This window comes from Hemiscyllium ocellatum, chromosome 24 (genome assembly GCF_020745735.1).
Source record: "Hemiscyllium ocellatum isolate sHemOce1 chromosome 24, sHemOce1.pat.X.cur, whole genome shotgun sequence".
In the NCBI taxonomy this organism is placed as follows: Eukaryota; Metazoa; Chordata; class Chondrichthyes; order Orectolobiformes; family Hemiscylliidae; genus Hemiscyllium; species Hemiscyllium ocellatum.
In genome coordinates, this window is record NC_083424.1 from 10,356,348 (window position 1) to 10,382,897 (window position 26,550).

The 26,550-nt window shown below is 40.4% G+C and overlaps 2 protein-coding genes across 3 annotated transcripts in view; one reads left to right on the forward strand and one right to left on the reverse strand.

The window, feature by feature from the left end:
- LOC132827041 (ubiquitin-conjugating enzyme E2 L3) overlaps window positions 1-15,403 on the forward strand; it is a 69,045-nt gene extending 53,642 nt beyond the window's left edge. Inside the window, exon 4 of the mRNA XM_060843465.1 lies at window positions 12,771-15,403. Coding sequence (XP_060699448.1) covers window positions 12,771-12,925 — 155 coding nt within the window. The 3' untranslated portion in view covers window positions 12,926-15,403. The remainder of the gene's footprint in view (window positions 1-12,770) is intronic.
- A 1,808-nt stretch (window positions 15,404-17,211) lies between these two features.
- Window positions 17,212-26,550, reverse strand: part of ydjc (YdjC chitooligosaccharide deacetylase homolog) — a 72,706-nt gene continuing 63,367 nt past the window's right edge. The window contains exons 5-6 of one of the 2 annotated variants that reach the window (XM_060843464.1): window positions 25,547-25,724; window positions 17,212-18,680 (exon numbers count right to left, since the gene is read on the reverse strand). In XM_060843464.1, the coding sequence (XP_060699447.1) occupies window positions 18,278-18,680; window positions 25,547-25,724 (581 nt within the window). In that variant the 3' untranslated portion in view covers window positions 17,212-18,277. The remainder of the gene's footprint in view (window positions 18,681-25,546; window positions 25,725-26,550) is intronic. The other variant, XM_060843463.1, reaches the window with a different exon arrangement.

The window sequence follows — 26,550 nt, forward strand, 5'->3', positions numbered from 1 at the left end:
ATTCCTACCAAAGTGAACGACTTCGCACTTAGCTACATTGAATTCCATTTGCCACATTTCCGCCCAGCTCTGCAACTTATCTATATCCCGCTGTAACCTACCACTTCCTTCCTCACTATCCACAACTCCACCGACTTTTGTGTCATCCGCAAACTTGCTTACCCAGCTTTCAAGTCCTTCCTCTAGATCATTTATAAAGATAACAAAAAGCGATGGTCCCAAAACAGATCCTTGTGGTACACCGCTAGTAACTGCGCTCCAAGATGAACATAATCCATCAACTACTACCCTCTGTCTCCTTCCAGCCAGCCAATTCCTAATCCAAACCTCTAGTGTATCCTCAATGCCATACCTCCGAAGTTTTAGCATTAGCCTACCATGGGGAACCTTATCAAACGCCTTACTAAAATCCATATACACAACATCTACTGCTTTACCCTCATCCACTTCCTTAGTCACCTTCTCAAAGAACTCAATAAGGTTTGTGAGGCACGACCTGCCCTTCACAAAACCATGCTGGCTATCCCTGATCACGTTATTCCTACCCAGATGTTCATAAATCTTATCCCTTACCATTCTCTCTAAGAGTCTTATAGTGTCTCTGGTTCAGCCATTGCCCAGATATATTACCAGCAGTCCCCTGGTCGTCGCTCCCGCTCTTCCTACTTATTAACTCGATTAGAGGAGGAGGGCAGGTGGGAGACACTACAGTAGTAGAGTCTCTGGTTTAGCCACGTTGCTGATATATATGCTTTCCTTCCTGGCTGCCCTTCCGGTCCACGCCACTTCCTCCGCTGCTCCCGCTCCTTCGCTGCTGCTCGCACTTAAAAATCTACATTCAGGACCTTAGTCTCAGAATCAACTATCAATTCTATCATATGATGATCACTATTTCCCAAGGGCCTTCACACAGCCAGATTACCAATTATTGCTTTCTCATTACACAATACTCAGTCTCAGATGGTCTGTCCTCTAACTGGTTCGTCAATGCACTTACCCAGAAAACCAACTCATACACACTCCAGGATATCTAATCTACATTAAAGTAATCCACAATTACAGCTGTACCTTTTATTGCTTGCAGGTCTAATTTCATGTTTAATGCCTTCCCCAACATTACCACTACAGTTTAGTGGTCCATATACAATACCCCCTATTGTTTTCTGCCCTTTGGTGCTTCTAAACTCAATGAATTCAGATTCCATTTCACCAGAGGTGGTAATCTCCCTCACTATTGTGTTAAGCTCCTCTTTAATAAGCAATACTACCAAACTTCCTTCAGTTTTTTTCTATCCTTCCTAAAAAACTGAATACTTCTGGGTGATCCCTGGTCACCCTGCAGCCATATCGCCATAATCCCACTAGACTGTATTCATTTATATCTATTCCTGTGACTAATTTATTCACTTCATTGCAAATGCTCTATGCATTAAGACACAGAGTCTTAATTGTTGCTTTAATCTTTTTCGTCCTGTTCATATTATTTTACACTACAGTTTGAAATTTTGCACAAGTTTTCTTCTTTTTGATACGCCTTTTGTTTTGCCCTTGTTTCTTTCTCTGTCTTCCCGCATAGGTTCCCAACTTATGAGTCTTTGCTTATAATATAAACCCCCCCCCCCCCCCCACAACGTGCCAGGAACCATCGTGTTGAACCTTATCTGACCGGACTCTGAGTCATAAGCATGAAAACACACACCCTTTGGTTCAATTCATTCACGTGGATCAAATACCTCCATTTAATCTAGTCCCGTTTGCCAGCATTTGGCCAATGTCCATCTAAACCTTTCCTGTTCATATACCCATCCAGATGCCTTTTAGATGTTGTAATTGTACCCACCTCCACCATTTTCTGTAGCCGTTTGTTCCATACAGATACCGCATTCTGTGAAAAAGTTACATCTCAGGTACTACTAAAATCTTTCCCCTTTTATCTTAAACCTATGTTCTCTGGTCTTTGACTGTCCCACCCTAGTAAAAAGACTGGATGTTCACCTTATACATGCCCCTCGTGATTTTATAAACCTCTGTAAGGTCGCCCTTTTGGTCTCTGATAGTCCAGCGGAAAAAAATCTCCAGCCTGTCCTGATCATGCAAACCCTCCAGTACATCATCGTAAATCTTTTCCACACCCTTTCGAGTTTAACAGCATCTTTCCTATAAAAGGACAACTAGAATTGTACTCTATATTTTAAATGTGGTCTCACCAATGTTCCTGTACAGCTGCAATGTAACACCCCAGTGCACTGACCAGTGAAGGCAAATGTGCTAAATGCTGCCTTCACCATGCTGTCAACTTGGAACTCCACTGTCAAAGAACTACACACCTGCACCCCCAGGTCTCTTTGTTTGACAACATTCCCCAGGGACCTGCCATTAACTGTATACGTCTTGCCCTGGTTTGCCTTATCAAAATACAACAAATTAAGCCACTCCTCAGCCTATTGGCCTATCTGATCAAGGTCTCTTGTACTCAAAGGTAATCTGCTTCACTGTCTGCCACGCCACATGTTTGTGTTATCTGCAAACTTGCTAACCATACTGCTTTATATTTACATCCAAATCATTTATATAAAACTTCAGTGAAACGATGTTCCCTAAATAAGGGAAACAAAACTGCTTTTGGTATTCCAGATGTGGTCTCAGCACATTGTGCAGTTGCAGTAACTCCTTCCTGCTCTGATATTCCAATCCTTTGAAATAAGGGCCAGCATTCCATTAGCTACCTTGATTAACTGCTTTTTGTGCTTGTTTTCTATGTTTCGTGCACAAGCATCCTCCAACTGTCTTGGTATTGCAGCTTTTTGTTGTTTTTCTCCATTTAAATAATACTCACGTACTTCCTTCCAACTTTACAATTGCCCACTTATGAACCTATCAATATCTCTCAGCAAACTGTTTGTTTGAATCTCTCTATTTGCCCTTCTAACTATTTTTATTTGATCTGCAAATTTGGCTATAGTATGTTGCCTTCTTTCCTTCAAGTGATTAATATATTTTGTAAATAGTGGCAGTGCCAGCACTGATCCCTGTGGAACCTAGCTAGTTACAGGTTGCCAACCTGATCCCTTATCCCCACTTGCTGTTTTCCATCAATTATTCTCCATCCATGTTAGTGTACTCCTCCAACATCATGGGCTCTTATGATTTAACCTTTTTGTGTGGTATCTTGTTAAACACCCTAGTCACATTAAATCGGTAACGTTTGTTAACCCAGCTCATAACATGTTTCTTCTACTTGGGATTGGCGTTCTGAAGAACTGTATCTGTTCATTGAAAGCAGATTAAAACAGTATGTTGAAATTATTCTGTAATTCTGATGAAACTGCAGCTTTAAAATCTTACTCTTCCTTCAAAAATTCGTTTCAGTTTCAGGAGAGGGCTAAAAGGAAATGAAGAGGAGGGGGGGTGAATACTGTTAAAGTACCTCAGAATTTTAGAAACCATTGTTGAACATATTCTGAATATTTCAACCCAAAAACAGGCTGAATATTGCTCAACTTCAATGCTTTGTTGTATTCAAAACTTCAATGATAGAAAAAGCCAGGCTTACGAGGACTTCTTGATTGTTACTTTTCTTGTAAAGGGGTACAGCTGTCATATCTTGACAGAGCTCCACTGTTGTTGTTGTTGCCTTACAAGCTTGCAACCTTGAAATTTCAAGTTGGGGCCTCATTTGGAGTTGTGACCTCCACTTCGGTAAACCCGAGTGTACGCACATCAACCAAGTTGCATTTAAGCCTCCTACTGCTTTACTTTTCTAACCCTGTCAGACTATACTTTGATTTTTTTTTCTGTCATTATCTAACTTTTACTTAAGGGGGTGTACACTATGTGTGTCAACTGTTTCATGTGATAGTGAATGCTATGTTCTCATTGTCTGAGCAAATAACTTTGTCCTGAATCTTTTATTGGATTTACCGCTGACTACCTTGCATTTAGAGCCCCTAGTTTTGGATTTCTTCAAATGAAAACATCTTAAAAATCTTGATCAATTCACTCCACAGACTTCTTGTCAAAAGAGTTATAACTTTCAGTTTTGATATCCTGGTAAATCTTATTGCTTTTTTTTCTGGTGTTTTGGTAATTTTTTGTAATATAGAAATTAGAACTGTTCAGTGTTCTAATGATCAAAGTTTCTTTACAACTTTCTCACTTTTGTTCTAAGGGAAGAGAATTACATAAACCCAGTGCTTTAACTTTAACTTTTTTTTATAATCATGTTAATTTGCATTGTTATTTAAATTTCTTTAATGCGTACCTATTAATTGTGGTCCATGGGGGTTTATCAACTCAGCTGGCTAACAGTTGGTCTGCAATGCAGAATAAAATCAACAGTGTGGATTCCATTCCCGTGCTGGCTGATGCTACCATGAAAGTCCCACCTTCTCAACCTCACCCCTTGCCATGGGACATGGTGACCATAAGGTTAAACCACCACCAGTCATCTCTCTCTAATGAGAGAACTGTTCTGTGGTCCAGTAAGACGATGGCAACTTTCCTTATCTGTTCCATCCAGGCACATTTTTCATGGAGTATGTGGCCCTGTCCATCCTTTTTTAGATGCACCACCTCACTCTTGTTTGTATTTAAACTCAATTGTTATTTACTTAACCATAATCGGAGTGTGCTTGCTCTTGTGATAATGCTGCCCCTTTAATCAGGTAATGTTGTGGTTTGTTTTCGGCGTTGGGGGTGGGTTGTAAAGGCAGTGGTGTTGAAATGGCTGACAAGCTGTCTTTAGTCAACAATCTGAGGAGGCCTTTAGGTTTTTTAAAACAGTTGTACAATGAAAGGGGAGTGGTCACTTCTCCCAGTTTAGGTTTTTTTCCTAGTTTGGTTTAGTTTTAGCAGGCAGTCAAAAAACAGGGGAATTAGAGAAGCAGCTACAGTGAAAAGAAGTTCCATACTTCAACAGATGTTTCTTGCCTGACTTCTCTCTCTCAAAATGCTCCTGCTTGTAAGGGGTGGTTTATGGGATGTTGCAGGGATTGGAACAGTTTTAAGTTGTGAGATCAAGTCGGTTGGGTTATCAAATAAGTTAAGTTGTTCTAAATTCTGTTTTTTCTGTTGTTCATGTTTCGCCCGTAATGTTTAAATAAATTGTTTTGTTGGAAACTGACCAGCTGCTTCACTTCTGGAATTTCCGCTTTACGTCTACTTTTGAAAGAAAGAAAAAGTTAGGGTCTGGGCTACCTTAAAATGTTTTGAGGGGATCATTACATTAACATAAACTGAAACATTAAACTGGTATATCAAATATTAGGAATAAGCTAAGAAAGTAGTATTAGAAAAATTAGGGGTCAGAGAATGTCAGGAATGGCCAGACAGAAAAGGCAGAGGGATACAATTTTTAAAAAAAAAAACTAAAAGCTCTATAACTGTGCATAAGCTTCACATTGAGAATACCCTCTGCTGTGTTGTGACACTGTCACTGTGGTAAGTGGGACAGATTTCAAACTGATCTAGCAACTCAAGACTGAGCATCCATGAGGGGCTGTGGGCCATCAACAGCAGTAGAATCATACTGTAAAACAATCTGCAACCTCATAGCCTGGTATATCGCCCATTGAACCATTACCAACAAGCACCAATACATTCCACCCTGACCTTAAATTTACCTGGACCATCTCTGACACCTCCCTCCCCTTCCTGGACCCCTCCATCCCCATTAATGACGACCGACTTGACACTGACATTTTTTACAAACCCACCGACTCCCACAGCTACCTGGATTACATCTCTTCCCATCCTACCTCTTACAAAAATACCATCCCGTATTCCCAATTCCTCCGCCTCCGCCGTATCTGCTCCCAGGAGGACCAGTTTAACCACAACACCAGATGGCCTCCTTCTTTAGAGACTGCAATTTCCCTTCCCATGTGGTTAAAGATGCCCTCCAACGCATCTCGTCCACATCCCGCACCTCCACCCTCAGACCACACCCCTCCAACTGTAGCAAGAACAGAACGCCCCGGGTGCTCACCTTCCACCCTACCAACCTTCGCATAAACCAAATCATCCACTGACATTTCTGCCACCTCCAAAAAGGCCCCACCACCAGGGATATATTTCCCTCCCCACCCCTTTCTGCCTTCTGCAAAGACCGTTCCCTCCGTGACTACCTGGTCAGGTCCACGCCCCCCCCCCCCCCCAAAACCCACCCTCCTATCCTGGCACCTTCCCCTGCCACCGCAGTAACTGCAAAACCTGCGCCCACACATCTCCCTCACCTCCATCCAAGGCCCTATAGGAACCTTCCACATCCATGAAAGTTTTACCTGCACATCCACTAATAACATTTATTGCATCCGTTGCTCCCGATGCGGTCTCCTCTACATTGGGGAGACTGGACGCCTCCTAGCGGAATGCTTTAGGGAACATCTCCGGGACAGTCTCACCAATCAACCACACTGCCCTGTGGCCCAACATTTCAACTCCCCCTTCCACTCTGCCGAGGACATGGAGGTCCTGGACCTCCTTCACCACCGCTCCCTCACCACCAGACGCCTGGAGGAAGAACGCCTCAACTTCCGCCTCGGAACACTTCAACCCCAGGGCATCAATGTGGACTTCAACAGTTTCCTCATTTCCCCTTCCCCCACCTCACCCTAGTTCTACACTTCCAGCTCAGCACTGTCCCCATGACTTGTCCTACCTGCCTATCATCTTTTCCACCTATCCACTCCACCACCCTCCCTGACCTATCATCTTCAGCCCCACCCCCACCCTCCTCTAGCTTATCTCTCCACGCTTCAGGCTCTCTGCCTTTATTCCTGATGAAGGGCTTTTGCCCGAAACGTCGGTTGCTGCCTGAACTGCTGTGCTCTTCCAGCACCACTAATCCAAAAGCCAGGTATTCAACCCTAGTTCAGCCAGGCTAGAAAACAAGACCACAGGTATACTGCTTCAGATGTCTTAAGGCTCTCGTCAAATTTCACGTTTGGAATATTGTGAGCAGTTTTGGGCCCTTTGTCTAAGGAAAGATGTGTTGATGTTGGAGGAGGTCCAGAAGGCGTTTACACGAATGATCCTGAGAATGAAGGGCTTCTTGAAGCTTCGAAGCATTAGGGAGGATCTGATTGAAATTTAAAGAATACAGAGAGGCCTGGCTAGAGTAGACATGGAGATGATGTTTCCACTGGTAGGAGAGACTAGGACATGGTGGCACAGCTTGAGGACGAAGGGACTGAACTGAGATAAGGAATCTCTTCACCCAGAGGATGGTGACTCATTACTACAAAGGGCTGTGGAGGTCAAGTCATTGAGAGTATTTAAGACAGATACTTAGGTTCTTGATTAGTAATGGGGTCAAGGGTTATGGAGAAAGTGGGAGAATGGGTTGAGAAACACATCAGCCATGATCGAATGGTGGTGCAGACTCGATGGGCTGCGGCCTGATTCTTGGTTGTATCCTGTGGTTTTCTGGCCAATGGAGAGTGCAGGAGGGCATGAGAGGAGCAGCACCAGTCGTGTCTAAAATCTGTGTACCTGCTGAAGCTACCAAATTTGAGTGCCAAGCAATGTAAGCAGCAAGTGATAGACAGAGCTATGCAATCCCAAAACTAATGGATCAAATTCACACTCACATCCAGTTCGGAATGGTGGTGGACAAGTAATGAACTCGCTGGAAGAGGGAGCTGCACAAATACTCCCATCCTCCGTGATGAAAGAGCCTAGCAAATCAGTACAAAAGATAAGGTTGAAGCATTTGCAGCCATCTTCAGCTACAAGTGTTGAATGGGTAATTGATCTCTCCTTCCTCCAGTAGTCCCCAGCATCACAGATGCCAATCTTCAACCGGTTTAATTCATTCCATGTGATTTTAAGAAATGGTCAGAAGCAATGGATACTGCAAAGGATATGTACCCTGACAACAGTTATGAAGTCTTGTGATCCAGAATTTGCTGCTACCCTAGCCAAGCTGCTCTGGCATAGTTACAACACTGGCATCTACCCGATAAATTAGAAACTTGGCCCACTATGTCCTGTCCACAAAAGGCTCGACAAATCCAATCTGACCAATTACCACCCATTCAGTCTACTCGATTATCAGTAAAATGTTGGAAAGTGCTATCATCCAGCACCTAGTCAGCAATAACCTACTTGCTGATGCCATTTGGGTTCTGCCAGGGTCATTCAGTGCCTGAGCTCATTACAGCCTTGGCTCAAGCATGAACAAAGATCTGAATTCCAGAGGCAAGATGAGTGTGACAGCCCTTGGTATCATGGCCACTTTTGACTGAGTTTGATATCGAGGAGCCCTAGCAAAATTAGAATCAATGATTTGTCAGGGGGCAAATTCTCTGTCGGCTGGAGTTGTACCTGATACATAGGAAGATCGTCGGAGGTCAGTTAATTCAACTGCAGGAGTTCCTTAGGGTAGTGTCCTAGTTCCAACCCTATTCAGCTGCTTCATAAATGACTTCCTCTTCATCATAAGGTCAGAAGTAGGGATGTTTGCTGATTGCATAATGCTCACCATAATTCACGACTCTTTGGCTACTGAGGCTATCATTGTTTAAATGAAGCAAGATCCGTTCAATATCTGATCTTGAGCAGAAAAGTGAATAGTAATGTTCACGCTACACAAATACTAGGCAATGACCATCGCCAATAAAAGACAATTTAATAACTGTTACTTGACGTTCAATAGTGTTACCATCACCGAGTCTCCTACTTCCAATATCCTTAGAGTTATCATTGTCCAGAACTGGGCTCATCACATGAACACAGTGGCTACAAGAGCAGGTCAGTGGCTTGGAACACAAGGAATAACTCGTGACCTGACTCCCCAGAGCATATCCACCATCTACAAGGCACAAAACGAGTGATGGAATGCTCCCTACTTGCCTGGATGAGTGCAGGTATAACAACACTGAGGAAGCTTGACACCATTCAGGACAAAGCAGCTCACTTGATTGGCATCGCATCCACATGCGCTTGCAAACCCCACCACTGATGTTTAGTGATAGTAGTGTGTTCTATCTACTTGATTTACTGCAGAAATTCACCGAATTTCCATAGCAGCTTTCTAAACAACGATAGTTTCCACTTAGGACAAGGGCAGCAGATACATCGGAACATTACCGCTTGCAAGACCCCTCGAAGCCACTCACCATTCTGAGTTGGAAGTATATTACCGTTCTTTCGTTGTCACTGGGTCAAAATCCTGGAATTGTGGGTCACTCTTCAGCACATAAACTATAGCGGTTCAACATGGCAGCTCACTGTCACCTCAAGGATGACTAGGCATGAGCAACAAATGCGAGCCAGTGACACGCATGTCCCATGAATGGGGTGGGGAGGAAAGCCTGGATGAAGAGTTCTTCCAATGTTTTTGAGATATTTCTTAACAGCATGTTCTGGAACCGACAGATTGGGGTATTGTGTAATGAGACAGATTTTATTCATGACCTCCGTTAAGGTACCCAAAGTAGCAGTGACCACCATGTTCTCGAATTTTTTTGATTCAGTTTGAAAAGGAGATTACTTGAGTGAAGACTATCTTTTCAAACCTAAATATGGGCAACTATCTAGACGTAAAGCTGAGTTAACTGAACTGAACTGGCATGCCAGGCTAGGTGTTAACTCTATCGGGAGACAGTGACAACATTTAAGGGGATGTTTCAGAATATAAATGTGACTGTGTGCGGAAGATATGGAAATGATTGATGAAATGAACCAGTGCTCTGCTCCTGCCTTCATTATAGAGGATACAAAATCACTCCAGTAATAGCTGTAAATCAGGAATGGAAGAGGAATGTAGCAAAAATTACAGTCAAATGTTACTAATCAAACTATGAAACTGCAGATTGACAAATCTGTGGTCCATGTGGATTTCATCCTCATCTTAAGAGGTTGCTAATGAGGTAGTAGATGTATTGGTTTTTTAAAACATTCCTTTTTGTTAAGGAAATCTTACATTTGAGAGGCTCTGCCAGGGTGGATAGAAAGCAGCTCTTCCCCTTAGTGGAAGGGTCACGAGTAGAGGCACATTTAAAAAAAAATACAAGATGAGAGGTTTATAGGAGGTTTAAGAGAAGAATGTTCCACCCAGAGGGTGGTGGAATGCGCAGTCTGAGAGTGTAGATGGGGTGATTGACCTCAATCTTCAACAAGTACTTGGATGAGCACTTATATTCAAAACTATAGGACTAGTGTAGGTGGTATTGTACTTTGTGTTACAGACACAATGGGCTGAAGAGTCTCTTCTGTACTGTGATTCTGTAGTCCATTTATTAAGATACCAATTCAAAGGTTATTATGGAAAATAAAAGCTTATGTGGGGGGTGATGTTTTAACATGGATTAAGATTGGCTGTTTAGCAGAACTAAAGGCTTAAACCAGCCTTTGTCTGAATGGCAGGATGTGACACGTGGAATCCAGCAAGAGTCTATGCTTACAATTTAGATGAGGGGAGCAAAGGTAGTTAAATTCATAGGCGACCCGAAGAAAGGAAGGGAAGTATTCTTAGAAAGTTACAAGGACGTTGCAGATGGATTGAATGAGTGGGTAAATGTCTGGCAATGATGGAGAATGTGAAATTGTTCACTTTAGCAGAAAAACTTTTAAAAGTACAGAGGAACCTCTATTATCCGAACAAGATGGGTGGGCAGTATTTCGTTGGGATAATTGAGTATTCGGTTAATTGATTCACTGCCACTCCCCTGGGGATCAGAGTTTTCTGTTAGGTCCACTTTCCGTTCAGGAGACGAGGCAGCAACACACTATGCAGGTTCCTGACCCCCATTCACCTCCACCTGCCCCGGCCGTACCCCAACACCGTCCAAAACTGCCCTATTGTCTGCCCAAACCCCCACACCCATCCCTCCCCAACTCTGTCCCACACCACTGAACCCGTCTGCCCCCCAAACCTATCCAACACCGTTCTCTCTTTTTTTTTTCCCCCCCCCGTCCCCATCCAATCCTGTCCACCCCACCTACTGTCTGATCTTCCTGTCCATGCCCCTGCCCCCAGTCCATCGCCTCTCGGGGGGGGGGGGGGGGGGTTCGGGGGAGGTGTGATTCTTCAAATAACATACACATGTGGCCACGCGCACACCGTTTTACCTCAGCTTTTTAAACAGGTTTCACCTTTGCCCTATACAGGACAATGTTGGAGATATTATCTGGGGAAGTGGGATTGGGAGAGGTTGGGAGGTCAGTCATTTGGAAGTAGTGCCTGGGCTACAATCTGTGTCCAGGACTGTTCTCGGCAGTGTTTCAGGAAGCAGAGTTCACTTTTAATCATTGTAAACGAAAGGCGCGATCAGTGTTGGAAACAGCTCTTTGATGTAATGTTTCTATCGGGACCTTGAGATCTTCTTCAGATAATCGATATTCAGATAATCAAGGTTCCACTGTATTACTTAAACAGAGAAGGACTGCAGAATTCTGAGGTATAGAGGGATTCAGGTATTTGCATGCATGATCCTAAAAAGTTATGGTGCAGGTACTAGCATGTATTCAAGAAGACTAGTAGGGTGCAACTTTTATTACAGCTGTAACTGAACTTGCATCCACCACTTTACCTGGCAGTTCATTCCACATGAACTACTCTGTAAAATAAAAAAGTTGCACCTCGTACTGTAAATCTTTCTCCTCAAAAATATGCCCGTAAAGGCCTTTGTTATGCCTTATCTACGCCCCTCATGATTTCATAAGCTTCAATAAAGTTAAGCCTCAATCTCCTACGTTCCAGTGGAAAAATGTCCCTGTCTTCCCAGTCTATTTTTATTCTCAAACCCTCAATTCCTGGAAAATCTTTTCTGAGCCCTCTCCAGTTTAATAATATCCTTCCTATGTCAGGCTGACCAGAACTCTGCACAGACTCCAGGTGAGGCTTCACCAATGTCATATACAACCTCACCATCATGTCCCAACCCCTAGATTCAAAGTAATGAAGGCAAGTGTGCTAAACACACTCTTGACCACCACCTTGTGATGTAAATTTCAAAGAGTTTGTACCTGAACCCCTGTTCATTTATACAACTAAGTTTGGTGTCATTTGTAAACTTACTCACCATACCTCCTGTATTCTCATCCAAATCATTTATAGAAATATAAGTGGACCCAATACCGATCCTTGTGGAACACTACTGGTCACAGGCCTCCAGTCTGATAAATGACCACCACCCTCTGTCTCCTACCATAAAGCCAATTTTGTGTCAAAGGCTAGGATTGAAGGAATTACAGAACTTTTGAGGGTTTTAGGGCAGGAAGAGGTTAGAGATTGGAAGTATCGAAACAATGGATGGTTTGTAAACTAGCATGAGATGGTTAAAGTCCTTGAAAAGTTGGACAAAATTGAGGTCAGATTCTGTCTCGATGTGCTTTATTTAATTTGGCAAATGTGTTTACAGTATATTATAGCTTTAAGCACGGACTTTGAGGCCATTCTTTGCAAATGTTGGTTCCTAAATATTTGTAAATCAATCTGAATTGGCAGTATTTAAATGTCAATAAAGTAGCAGCCCCTAGGGAGAATCTGGAATTGTTAAAAAGCAGAATTTTTAATCTTTTAAAGTTTGTATTTATTCATGGAATGTGACTGTCACAGACGAGACCAACATGTTGTTATTAATGATCTCAACCTGCCAGTGTGGTGATGGTGAGCTGGTGCCTTGAATCACTAATCATGAATGCTAGAGCCTGGATGTTGTTTCAAGATATGCCTGCTAGTTGAAACACTATTATAATTTTCAAATCCACAATATTTAATAGTTTTTAAACGCTAAACTTTGATTTTTATTTTGTTTTGATTTCAGTTATCCAGTCACTCATTGCACTTGTGAATGACCCACAGCCTGAGCATCCCCTAAGAGCTGACCTAGCTGAAGAATACTCTAAGGACCGTAAAAAATTCTTTAAGAATGCTGAAGAGTTTACAAAGAAATATGGAGAAAAGCGGCCAGTGGACTAAGACTTGTCATGCTGCCTTTCTGATTCCAGATTCTGGGCAGTACATTTGAAACACACCATCCAGCAGGACTCTGATGAACACATACAAGTATCACCTTTGGTGTTTACTTGTGGCTGTTACTAACTTTCTACAGTTTTCATATAATCAGAAGTGGTTTAGGTAATGACTGTTCAGATGGGATTAAAACTTTAAATAAGACAGTCTAGTTCTGCTTTCTAGTTTAAAAACACAAAATCACTGCTTTAATAAACAATTTTTCTCTCACAACTCCATGAGTTCCTTTAACAGATGGTATTCTACCCTTGAGCTCAACAAGTAGGTTGCATTTTTTTTTGTCTTCAGCCTGCCCTTTTTTTTTCTCATTTTTATAAAGTTATTTTTCAAACTGACGTCTTAGTGAAAACAGCAACATCTAGAAGGAGATTGAATATTGAAGCAATTTGTTTACTTTCTCTTAATGTTGCACTGTTTTGTGGGAAACCTGGTTGCAAATACACTTGGCCTGCAATGTGCTTAGAACATTGGAAGGGGAAAGATGCTCTGTTGCTGGAGAGAAAAAAAAGCAGCTTGTTCCCATGTAACTTAGCTTGTGTTACTCTACATTGATGTTGACAAAATAGGAAGCCCATGGATTTGCATATGATTAAATGTTGCAAACGGGATTAATTTTCTAAAGTTTTTTTCTAGTGTTCCTTCTTCTTTACCTCTGAATGAAATGATTTGTTGAGGATACATGCTGATTACATTCTGTCAGGCTGTATGGTCCTAAATGCTCACCTTATTACATCACTCTTTACACACCTCGAGTTTCACACTCGTGCACATTTTAAGGTAAATGCAAAGCAAGGAATTTCAAAATGGGAATTGACTGCCACATTTTAAGTGCAACAAGTTTGTCTGGAGCTGTTTATGGGTTGGGTGGTCTGTTTTAATTGTAAAGGAATTCAAAATTAGCAATAGGAATTTAAGATTAATGAAGTGATTGCATGAACAGATCAATACACCTGCATTCGTCTCCTGGCTACTGTTGAGAGCTTTTGTGTTGTGATCGACATTTGTTCTTTCTCCACTTATGATTTATTTTACTAATTTAATTTAATGTGATTCAGAAACTCCCTGCACTCCTGTGGAATCGATCCTGCGCATTCTGCTTCTCTAGTTTAGATATAGTGGTTACTTCATAATAGCATTCATAGAAATGGTTGGATTTTTTAAAAATCTAGAATCCAGCTTGGCTAATTTATGGAAGAAGTTGAGCCACACCAACATGCTGCTTTTGTGCAAATTTGCATTGGCTGATCCAGTCTCTGAAAAGTGTTCACGTTTTGCTCATTCAGTGCGGAGCGAAAAAGAAGTAACTGACATCAGCGCTTTGTTACACGAGTAAAGATCTGAGATGTTTAATTTCAAGACACTGTCACACTTAAATATGGTCAATCACTTTTAAATTAGGAATTGGAATTAGTTGAAGATGTCTGCTTGACAAATCTTTGACTAGTAAATTGACTACTGTCAAAACTACTGGTGTAATGTCTAATTAGAGCAATGTTGTCCAAAGAAAGTCATGTGCTAATTATCCTGATTTTTTTTTCTTATCCCTATTTCCATGTTTTAATATAGGAAGGAAAATAAATTTAGAATGAAATTTGAGCATTAAAATAAAAGTATATGGAAGAATATTTACACTGCTAAATAAGAGTTGGTTGAGGTTGGTCAAAATACAGATTCTGGGCTATGTTTTTAAGTGGATTATTAGCTCTGAAATTGTATCCTATTTTGACTCGTGTACATTTTACCACTGTTTAATCTACAGTACTATCTGTAAAACGGAAACAACTACCCTTTAAGCCTAAGTACCAATATCATTTTTTTAAGCAGTCAACATTAAATTTAGTCTGAATAAAGCTTAATTGTCTCAATTGGGTTTGTAAAAAAAAATTGTGAATGATGCTGGATTTGACAAACTTCCAAGCATTTTGGGATTCAAATAAAACTTCATGCAGTGTATTACTGGACATCTGAGCACTTTCTCTCTTTTCTCATCTTTTCCCAACCCTGACCTGACAACTTTATTCAACCCTGTATAATAGGTCAATCATCTTACAAGGAACGAATGTCATCAAGGTAATCCTGTTTAGATTTTGGTTTAAGCTGACCAAGTTCAATATAAAACAAGCAAGGCTGTGTGCTTGGGATTGTCTCTAAAGTAAAAGGTTTGTGCAAACATTTATCATGCGCTTCTGAACCAGATCAACTTGTCTCCTCCAAAACATTGTTTAATCCAGATCATGTGCATCGCCATCTATACGTGAAGTGGACTACTGACAAAAGAGCACATAAATATGCTTCAAAGCTATTGGAATTATTAAAAATGTTTTTGAAATGATGGGAGTTAGTTTGAAATTTAACTTTCTCTGTTCTTCTGTAGATGAAATGAACAAGTTATGACCCATCTATTAAATTGACAAAATGCATACATTTCGGATGTTTTCTTTTTTGGATTTCTATTGAGCAACAATTTAGGAAATCAATTTATGCCAAGTGCAAACTTGACTGGGATGATTTTGGCAACATTCTCACTTTGAACCGGACTCAAACTTTGTGTTAGGACATTGCTCAGTATCCATGATCGCATTCTAGAAGACAGTTAAAGAACAAATAGTGGTATTACTATGCAGTATTAGAGGTACTTTAGAAAGATTGGGGTAACACCTTTCAAACTTACGGATAATTCTCAAATCTGGCTGATATCGCTTTAAATGAGCTTTCCCTACCAAATCTTTCTCTCAAAAATAAATTGTTTTCAACTGTTGGGAACATACTGTCCACATGTAAATCTCCATCTTCACAGAAATGTCTTCTGAGTCAGAAGAATGCTGTAACAAGGTAGTAACCAAACAATTTTAAAGAATATCCCTGCTTGAATCTTGATTTAAAACTGCCTTTCTTCATTCAGTAACTGAAGTATAAATAGAGCCATAAATAATTGCTAAGACACAAATTAAGCCAACAAGTCATGACAATGTGGCAAGTATATCTTGTGGCTAAATCTTAACTGATTTTCAACATAATTTTAATAAGTGCTAGTTCAATTTGCTTCCCATTTCAAATAGATTAGGTTTCTTTTTCATGTGAAAGCCTTCCACTAGTAACATTTCTGCCCTCTTTTGTAAACTATGACTTGATTTGACTTTCACAATTGGCAGGCCACCATTTTAATGAAGTACTGAATCTTATAGACCCAGGTCAATTTCTGGTTCATTGTGAGATAACCTCTCAGATGATTAATTGCAGGCCTCAGTACCCCTCCATTAAAGAGGAGGCAGCAAGTCCTGGCCATGATTTCTGACTAGCAACTCCTGCAGAAAGTTGTGGTTATTTGGATGTTGAGTGAGAAACCATAGCCTGTCGTGCTTTGGTGAAACTGTCTGCATGTGACAAAATACCAAGGAGGGGAGAATATTTACAAACACAACGTTTTATCTTGTTAAATTTCCAAAGATGTTCTTTTTTGTATACGTGGCTGATTAAAAGCCACAATTCATAGTAATGATTCTGTGGGTAGACTGCTTACCAATATTGTTGCTAAATCTGTCGATACTACTTTAGCTTTTGTATTCTATTATATAACCTTGCACTATTTACATATAAAAGCAGCATTTTGAAATTCTCTAAAGTACTACTTTGCCACATGATTATCAAAGTACCAATTTAGTTGCAGTATCTTACAGGGCCATTTGATAGTACCTTTACAATTAACTAAATAATCATGCAAACTTGCATATCAAAGAATAAGCAGATCTGAACTAAAAGCAGAGCATATTAAAGATTATTGTGTAACAATGGTGTATTCTCCTTTTAAAAATGACAATGAAATATGTTAGCATGCAAATTGGCAGCATTAGTAAAATTTGAATCGGTTAAAATGACCTGCTATGATCTCCATGCTGAGCAGGACATTGAATATTGTTTGGTACTTGGGCTGATACAAGTTTGCTTATTTTTGTTTGTAAGTATTACTTAAAATTTTAAAAATAATTATTTGTGCAGCCTTATGTGGCTGACATGTACAAAGACTATACTACTAGAGGAGAAAAAACTCTCTGTGCAGGGGGTTCATGAAATGGCAGAAACAGTTGCAAATGCATTTGAGGAAACCATAGACAGAAAAACAAATGCATAATCTAAGTAATGCTGCTCATAGTGTAAACGTTTCTGATCTATTTTGGTCATGTACTTTCTAGTTTGCAAATATTAATGCCACAAGTTAGATGAGTGTCTTATAAGAACCAAAATATTAAATTTTATTTGACAATTCTATCAAGATTCATTTGAATGTTCTGTTACATTATACAATATATTGTCTTGTATTCACTTCAAAAGTCAGTCAAATCAATACCTTTTTAAAAAGCCGTATCCTTGAGTACACCAATCAGCAGCCTTCTAAACCCAAGATACTCTCCTATCCAGTTCACAGTTGTGAAATAACCTCATGGTCAGCATTGAGTAGTGTTTTAGGCATTTAAGGGTGCAGTTATCCTGTATTAGGACCCTCCAATTCATAAACCTTGCCAATAACTCTGCAATGGATAACTGCATCGCAAAATTAAAGACTTACTCCAGCACACATACGTGCTGTAATTGAGGTATTCAAGAAGGCATTCGATAATTTAGATAGAGATGACATTCGGGGGGGGGGGGGGAAAGGCAGGAAATTGGCAGTAGGGAACTGAACTTGTGCAGGCATGCAGGTATAGCCTCCTGTGCCACAGCAATTCTGTGATTCTATAAAAACTTGTTCAGTTTAAGTGACCATTTTTTTTTATTTATAACCGAGCATTTCATGACCAAACACTGATTTTAATTATTGATCAATGATGTCTCCCATGTTTTATGAAATTTCAAGTTATTGCACATTGTTTTGTAATTCTGTACATCAGTACTTGTTTATAGAAGAATAGTTTAATGCTTTTTAAAATATAAACTCTTTGAGGCATTAATTTTATCAAAATTGGTTGCCTTGTTACTTCATTTGTTTTGATGCTGTAGATAGCAAACTGAAATATTTGGAACACCGCACTGAACCTAATTTCAATTTCCTTGAATACACAGGATAAATTCAACTGATGATTTAAATTTTTAAGAATTAGCATTGACATCTGTTCTGAGTGGAACTAGAAATAACCAAAGGGGCTTTTTTTACTGTAATTAAATTCGAACTCTATTAAGCATTATGCATTTTTCTGTATGACCAGTGAAATATTGGATAATTTAGTTTCACTTCTTTAACCATGTCTTTTTTCTGTGATCCCATGGCATTTAATTTGCAAGGATTTCTGGGACTGCCATTCTCTAGTCCCTGAAAGCCTCAAATCTGTGTTCGTTCCCCTCCCTCTGAATTATTTTCTCAGCTCCTATTTCCTTTATGTCTTTGAATGAGCACAGTTGTATGTTTTTGTCCTCATAATATTTTAGTAGTTTTGACTCCTTGAGGGTTTGCAGTTCAAGAAATCGATCTGCAGACATTGAAAATTCATCGGGCCCTTCACCACATCCGCCCTCCTCAGGAAAGCTGGGATAACCAGGATGCACCATTAGTTCCATTGTCAATATTGCATCATTCTGTAGAGCTCGGAATCTTTTCCCACAGGAGATGTCTGTCCTTGTGGCAATGGCGTTTTCAATGACTTGCTGGATATTTGATACTGACATATTTTTCCCCATTGTTGTTAGGCCAATATAGATATCAGTCCACCTGTTAAGAGTACAAAAAAATTAAGCCAGCCAGCCATTTGTGATAAATGTAACTTCTTTTTGTAAACATGACAAATTATAAATTTTTGAGATAGATGTAGCTTACAGCCAAAAACGTGTTTTGCAAACTGATCTCTCATTTGGCTACTGAAGAAACTGACAGTATTATAAAGTATTTATTGCAGTGAAACAGATAATTTAACAAGGAGGTTCATGCTAGTGCTTGTAGACTATTAAAATCATGTGTGGTTGCAACCGAAGTCTATTTCCTAACCCTTAATACTGTGATTTCGCAAAAATCCTTGCGTCCAGGTATCATTCTAATAACTCTACAGTATTCTAGGGGCTGTGCATAGTGGTCATGTCCTTGGCTCTGAGTAAGGAGTCCTTAGTTCAAGTCCCACTTACTCCACAGTGTGTCATAACATGAAATTGTGAGTATGCCACATTTCGCCAGGAGGGGTTCAGTTTCAAATATTTTTTTAAAAATGCCTCTGTATTTTTGCTTTTTCAACAGGAATCTTTTCCAGGAATTTGAGTAAATCAGTAAGCCAGAAGTTTGTAGTTTTTCCGGTATTAATGATCCTTCTAGAGCGGAGGACATAATCCCTAAAGTTTGTACTAGACATTAACATCACAACTGGCCAATCCTTCCAAGATAAGGGATACTGTTTTTGGGCCAGGATGGAATGGACATTACTTCCCCTGGAACTAATGAGCTTCTGTTGCCTAGTTAGTATGAGGAGACAGTTGTGAGCATCAGAAATCATAGTATTTTTAGGTCATTCTGCAGCATAAAGATGTCAAGCAGTTTTGTTTGCAACACTAAGTCCAAAAACCTGCTTCTTGATGAATGTTTTGTACTGTGGAATATTTAATAATTATACCTGACACACTTAAATCGGCGAAACTGAGTACTGGAGATCAGAGTCTAGATTAGAGCGGTGATGGAAAAACACAGCAGGCCAGGCAGCATCCGAGAAGCAGGAAAATCAACATTTTGGGCAAAAGCCCTTCATCAAGAATGAAGGCAAGGAGCCTCCAGGGACACCCTTAATCTCCTGACACCCTTAAATGCTGAGTGGAGAACTTAAAGTTAAATAGTTTTAATTTTGCACAATACTGGTTGTTCTATAACATGAATCGTCAACATGATTTGGCTGTAATATGATTGGGGAATGATGATTTTAAAACGCAAACTCCCATTGGCTATTGCACAATTCCGTACCTGGCACTGGGTGTTGCAGTGTGTGGAGGATTGGACACTCTGTTGACATCAGGTGGTCAGCTGGCTGTGGTGAAGTGCTTTGCGAAAGGTACAGTGCTGTACTCAGTCATTTTAGATCCTCTTTTTTTTTGCAAATCTTGCTGTGTTTTCCATGTCTTTCTTCCCATAAAACAAAGCCCTATCAATTTACGAGAACTTAAGGAAAAAAGCTGAAAATCTGGCAGATGTGCCTGCCTTCAGTGCTAGTAGTGACTGGTTTGCTGGGTTTAAGAACAACTATGCTTTTCATAAAGTGAAGCTATGTGGCGAAGCTGCCAGTGCAGACCAGGAGGAACGTGTGCTGTCATTTCCACCCATGGTGAAAAAATTGTTTGAGGAAGGCAGCTACACCTTACATCAAATCTTCAGTTTGAAGAAGACAGGTTTATACTGGAAGTGAGTGCCATCCAGAGCCCACACGTTCAACAATGAAGCGCACACTCCAGGTTTTAAGGTTACAAAGAATCACATGACTGTTGGGTGCCAATGCTAGTGTGACTTAAAGCTTAAGCCTGTGTTGGTGGACCATGCTGCCAAGCCACGAGCCTTGAAAAAGATTCCCTTAAGTTCACTCTACGTGTCTTTGTCAAGCAGAAGAGGTTGGATGACAGGGCAGATTTTTTTCCTGACCTTTATTGTTGATGTTTGAGGATGTTTTTAAAATTTATTGCAGGAGGAAAAAAAAATTGACTTCAAGATTCTCCTCATTCTGGACAATGCCCCACGCCATCCTCAAACCATTGGTGAGCTTTCTGAAAACATCAAAGTGCTATTTCTACCTTTGAACACACTCTCTCATTCAGCCCATGGGTGTCATAACAACTTTTAAAGTTTATTATTTAAGGTACACATTCAGGAAGCTGATCACAGCTACTGAGGGAGATAATGAGAACAGTGTTCTTTAATTTTGGAAGATCTTTAACATTAAGAATGCTATGACATCGTTGTGGAGGCCTGTGGTGATGTCAGTCAGGACTGCTTGCATACAATTTGGCGAAAGCTTCCAGATTTTTCGTGACTTAAAGGCATTGAATTGTCAAAAGAACTTATAAGCAATAAAGAACATTGTGTTGCTCTTGCAAAGCAAGTTGGATTTGAAGTGGAGACTGAGGACGTTGAGGAGCTGCTCGAGTCCCATTGTGAAGACCTCTCCAGAGCTGATCTACAGCAACTTGCTGCAGAGGAGATTGAAGCTCGAGATGAAGATGAAGTCGTTCAGGAAGCAGCAACACAAGAACTTTCTACTTCCCTTTTGTTTTCTATTCTGAGGGAAGTTGAGAAGCAGTTGCAGCTTAGACGACAGCTACAATGCAGAACACAGCAGGATAGCAGTTTGCGGCATAAATATTGATCTAACATCCTATGAACAGCTTCTTCATGAAAGAAGAAAGATGGCAAAGCAGCAAAAACTAGATTCTTGAAAATTGGTTGAAAGAAAGTAACAGAGGATTTTTCATTGTAACCCTGCACCAAGAACTGCACCTGAATGTAAAGATGATCCTGATGATGACCCTCAACCCCTGTCTTAGTACATCACTTACTCAGCAAACTTAGAAACCCCTTCAAGGTGTTAAAATCATATTTTAATGAAATAATAAATTTAACATTTACTTAGACTGTGCTATCAATTGTGTTAAGCTAACTACTACTTTAGTTTCAATTTTTACTGATATTATTAGCGGTTCGCCCCAGCCCTGTTTTTTGCATAGGTCCCGTGATTTCTATTGCTCAATTTTCAATAATTGAAGGCTGCAACTACTATGGTATAGCAGAACAGACTGTACTAGAAATTATGTTTGAGGTTGTCAGAAAATATGATTATATCTAGGAAGTGCTTGGTTTAAGATGTAAGCTGATATCCTTGAACCTGTACTCTTGGAATACTGTTTCAGAGTCAGCATTTTCTGATGCGGGGTATCTGCTTAAAAAGCATTGTGTTCCTTTTTAAATGGAATTCCAATATGTAGAGTTGTCAGTGTTCTCATGAATCAAGTTACAAAATGGTTGTATGTAGGTACAACATGTAATTAAGAAGATTAGCCCTTTATTACAAGATGAAATGAACATAGAAGTAAGTTCAGTTATGTAGGGCACTGGAGAGACCACCTCTCAAATATTGTGCAGTTTAGATCTGTTTTAAGGATGGATGTAAATACGGTGGAGGCAGTTCAAAGGACATTTACTAGATTTATATCTGGAAAAGATGGGTTGGCTGGTGATAAGTTGGACGGGCTGTGTTTGTTTTCTACTGCAGCTGAGTGAGCAGTGACGGGATTGAAGAGTACTGGATCCTGAATGGTCCTGACAAGTGGATGTGGAAAATATCTCCTCAACCATTGCCACCCTAGAGTTTGCAACTTGAGACCATAAACTCCAATTTGGGAAGCCTGTGGATAGGCGGTGGGAGATGTTTGGCCACAGAATATGAGCCATGCTATCAAGGTAAGGGGCTAATCCATGAGAACTTGATGGGAGAAATTTATTTTTTAAAATAATTCTGATTATTTTGAATTTTTCTTGCTGGAAGCAAAAGTGACACAAGAGCTTCTTAAAATGAAAACAGGCCCTTTTTTATGGTGCAGAAAACAATCAACAAGACAGTTCAAACTAGAATTGGACCATGATGTTGCCTATACTAGAGACCTTTGGAGTTATGAAGAGATTGGATTAACTGGGGTTGTTTTTCCTTGGTGTTGGGAATACTGAGGGGGACACAATGAAGATGTGTAAAGCTTTGAGAGGCATAAATAGGATAGACAGTAAGGAACGCTTCCGCTTAACGGAGTGATCAGTGACTGAGGGAGCAGAGACTTAAGGTAAGGCGTAGGAGGTTAGAAGAGATTAGGATTTTTTTTCACCCAGAGAGCGGTAGGAAATCTGGAACATTGCCTATAATCATTGTATGGGCAGAAACCCTCCTAACATTTAGAAGTATTTTCAGTGAGCTGCCAGAGGAAGTGAATGAAGTGAGTATAATTACAATATGTAAGAGAGATTTGTAGAGGTACATGGGTAGGAAAGGGATATGGGGCTAAATTCAGGCAAGTAGGACTAGTTCAGTTTAGGAAACTTGATCAACATAGATGAGTTGGGCTGAAATGTCTGTTTCTATGCTGTAACACTCTGCACGTGTGCTGCCAAGGCGCACAAGGTAATGGGCCAAGTACTGTCAAATAAGACGTAGGAGTGGAAGGAAGGCCATTCGGCCCATCGAGTCCACTCCACCATTCAATCATGGCTGATGGGCATTTCAACTCCACTTACCCCCATTCTCCCCATAGCCCTTAATTCCTTGTGACATCAAGAATTTATCAATCTCTGCCTTGAAGACATTTAACGTCCCAGCCTCCACTGCACTCTGCGGCAATGAATTCCACAGGCCCATCACTCTCTGGCTGAAGAAATGTCTCCGCATTTCTGTTCTGAATTTACCCCCTCTAATCCTCAGGAGACAGGTCCTAGTCTCCTCACCTAATGGAAACAATTTCCTAGCATTCACCCTTTCCAAGCCATGTATTATCTTGTAAGTTTCTATTAGATCTCTCCTTAATCTTCTAAACTCCAATGAATACAATCCCAGGATCCTCAGCCGTTCCTCGTATGTTAGACCTACCATTCCAGGAATCATCCGTGTGAATCTCTCCTGGACACGCTCCAGTGCCAGTATGTCCTTCCTGAGGTGTGGGGACCATAACTGGACACACTACTCCAAATGGGGCCTAACCAGAGCTTTATAACATCTCAGTAGCACAACGGTACTTTTATATTCCAACCCTCTTGAGATAAATGACAACATTGCATTTGCTTTCTTAATCACGGACTCATGTTTACCTTTAGAGAATCCTTGACTAGCACTCCCAGATCCCTTTGTATTTTGGCTTTATGAATTTTCTCACCGTTTAAAAAGTAGTCCATGCTTGTATTCTTTTTTCCAAAGTGCAAGACTTTGCATTTGCTCACATTGAATTACATCAGCAATTTCCTGGACCATTCTCCCAAACTGCCTAGATCCTTCTGCAGCCTCCTCACTTCCTCAGTACTACCTGCCTGTCCACCTAACTTTGTATCATCGGCAAACTTCGCTAGAATGCCCCCAGTCCCTTCATCCAGATCATTAATATATAATGTGAACAGCTGTGGCCCCAACACTGAACCCTGTGGGACACCGCTTGTCACTGGCTGCCATTCCGAAAAAGAACCTTTTATCCCAACTCTCTGCCTTCTATCAGACAGCCAATCCTCAATCCATACCCAGTAGCTCACCTCTAACACTATGGGCCCTCACCTTGCTCAGCAGCCTCCCGTGTGGCACCTTATCAAAGGCCTTTTGGAAGTCTAGATAGACCACATCCATTGGGTTTCCCTGGTTTAACCTACTTGTCACCTCTTCAAAGAATTCCAACAAGTTTGTCAGGCACGACTCCCCCTAACTAAATCCATGTTGACTTGTTCTAATCTGACTCTGCTCTTCCAAAAATTTAGAAACCTCATCCTTAATGATGGATTCTAGAATTTTACCAACAACCGAGGTTAGACTAATTGGCCTATAATTTTCCATCTTTAGTCTAGATCCTTTCTTGAACAAGGGGGTTACAACAGCGGTCTTCCAATCATCCGGGACTTTGCCTGACTCCAGTGACTTTTGAAAGATCTCAACCAATGCCTCTGCTATTTCCTCAGCCACCTCCCTCAGAACTCTAGGATGTATCCCATTGGGGCCAGGAGATTTATCCATTTTAAGACCTTTTAGCTTTTCTAGCACTTTCTCCTTTGTAATGGCAACCATACTCAACTCAGCCCCCTGACTCCCTTAATTGTTGGGATGTTACTCATGTCTTCCACTGTGAAGACTGACGCAAAGTATTTGTTAAGTTCTCTTGCTATTTCATTATCTCCCATCACTAGGCTTCCAGCATCAGTTTGAAGTGGCCCAATGTCTACTTTTGCCTGTTGTTTGTTTCTTATGTATTGAAAGAAACTTTTACTATTATTTCTAATATTACTGGCTAGCCTACCTTCAGATTTGATCCTCTCCTTCCTTATTTCTCTTTGTTATCCTCTGTTTGTTTTTGAAGCCTTCCCAATCTTCTGATTTCCCAGTGCTCTTGGCCACTTTATAGGATCTCTCTTTTTCTTTAATAGATTTCCTGACTTCCTTTGTCAGCCATGGCTGTCTAATCCCTCCCTGGATAATCTTTCTTTTCTTCCATTGAGATGACCTGAGATGAGAATAGTTAGGTTTTTGATGGTTTTTGATGCGGACTCAGTGGTCTGAAGGGCCTTTTCTTGCACCATAGACCTCAGTGACTCTTAAAAACTTCTTTTAAAGGGGTTCAGGTGAAAACAATTTTCATTTGATTTCTCATGTTTCTTTTCTATTTTTATAATGGACCCTATCAGAAACTGCAGGCAAAACACTAGGGATAACTCAATGGAAGAGGGTGATGCTAGAGTTGGCATATGATCGTAACCATATATTGGATTGCTGATTGCAAAGGTGGGAGAAATGTGTACTTGGAAGGAAAGAGATGGTGGCTGTACTTTTGCCTGAAAGCACATTAAATGATTATACCAGCCTCCAGCATAGCTTTGGTATTTACCTGATTCCATGTTGTCTAAATACATCAATTGAATTGAATGCATCTTTTTCAACTTGCAGATAGAAGTCCATTAGCTGCTGTCCTATCCATTCACAGTCATGCAGGCCTGGTTCTATAGGGACTCGAGTGTACTTAATTCCATAATCTGAAAGTACTTGTGCAAATATATCTCGTATACCTGCATACCACAAAATAAAGCAGATGAATACAACAATTGTTAGTTTTATCATCTCACTATGGTATATCAAGAATATTCAAAGTTGGTATTTAGATTTATGCATTTCATCCTTTTAATTGCATCACTTTGATGTTTTAAGATCTGAGGTTAATAATACCAAATTGTTTCAAACAGGATAATTTAAGATTACAATGACAGAAAATTTGGGTAATTGCAACATTTTTGGCTGGGTAATAAGACTCCTGCATGTACCTAAACAAGTGATTTTTCTTTTTAAAAGGAAGTCGCACAGCTTAGATTTTTAGTCAGTCTGAATTCTGAGCTCTGAGGAGGAGCTTGCATTGATGAGGGAAGGTGTGTGAGGGAAGCACATTGCCAACAATGGGAAAGATGGCTCAGTTATCTATGGAAACTCATTTGCCACCTGAGTGGGTATTTAAAACCATTTGCTACCTTTGTGCATATTATCTGCTACTCTGGGGTGAGGTAAGAAATGAAAGAGTAACAGTATATTCAGCATCAAACGTGGAAACTGCTGGAAAAGCTCAGCAGGTCTGGCAGTATCTGTGAAGAAAAATCAGAGTTAATGTTTTGGGTCTGGTGACCCTTTCTAAGAACTGAGGAGAGGTCACCAGACTTGAAATGTTTGCTCTGATTTCTCTTCACAGATACTGTCAGACCTGCTGAGCTTTTCCAACCATTTGTGTGCTTGTTTCTGATTTACAGCATTTGCAGTTCTTTTGGTTTTTGCTTACTGTATTCCGCATTCTATTCTAATATCACACGTCTGTATATCATACTCTACCCAAACAGCATGCAAAACAAT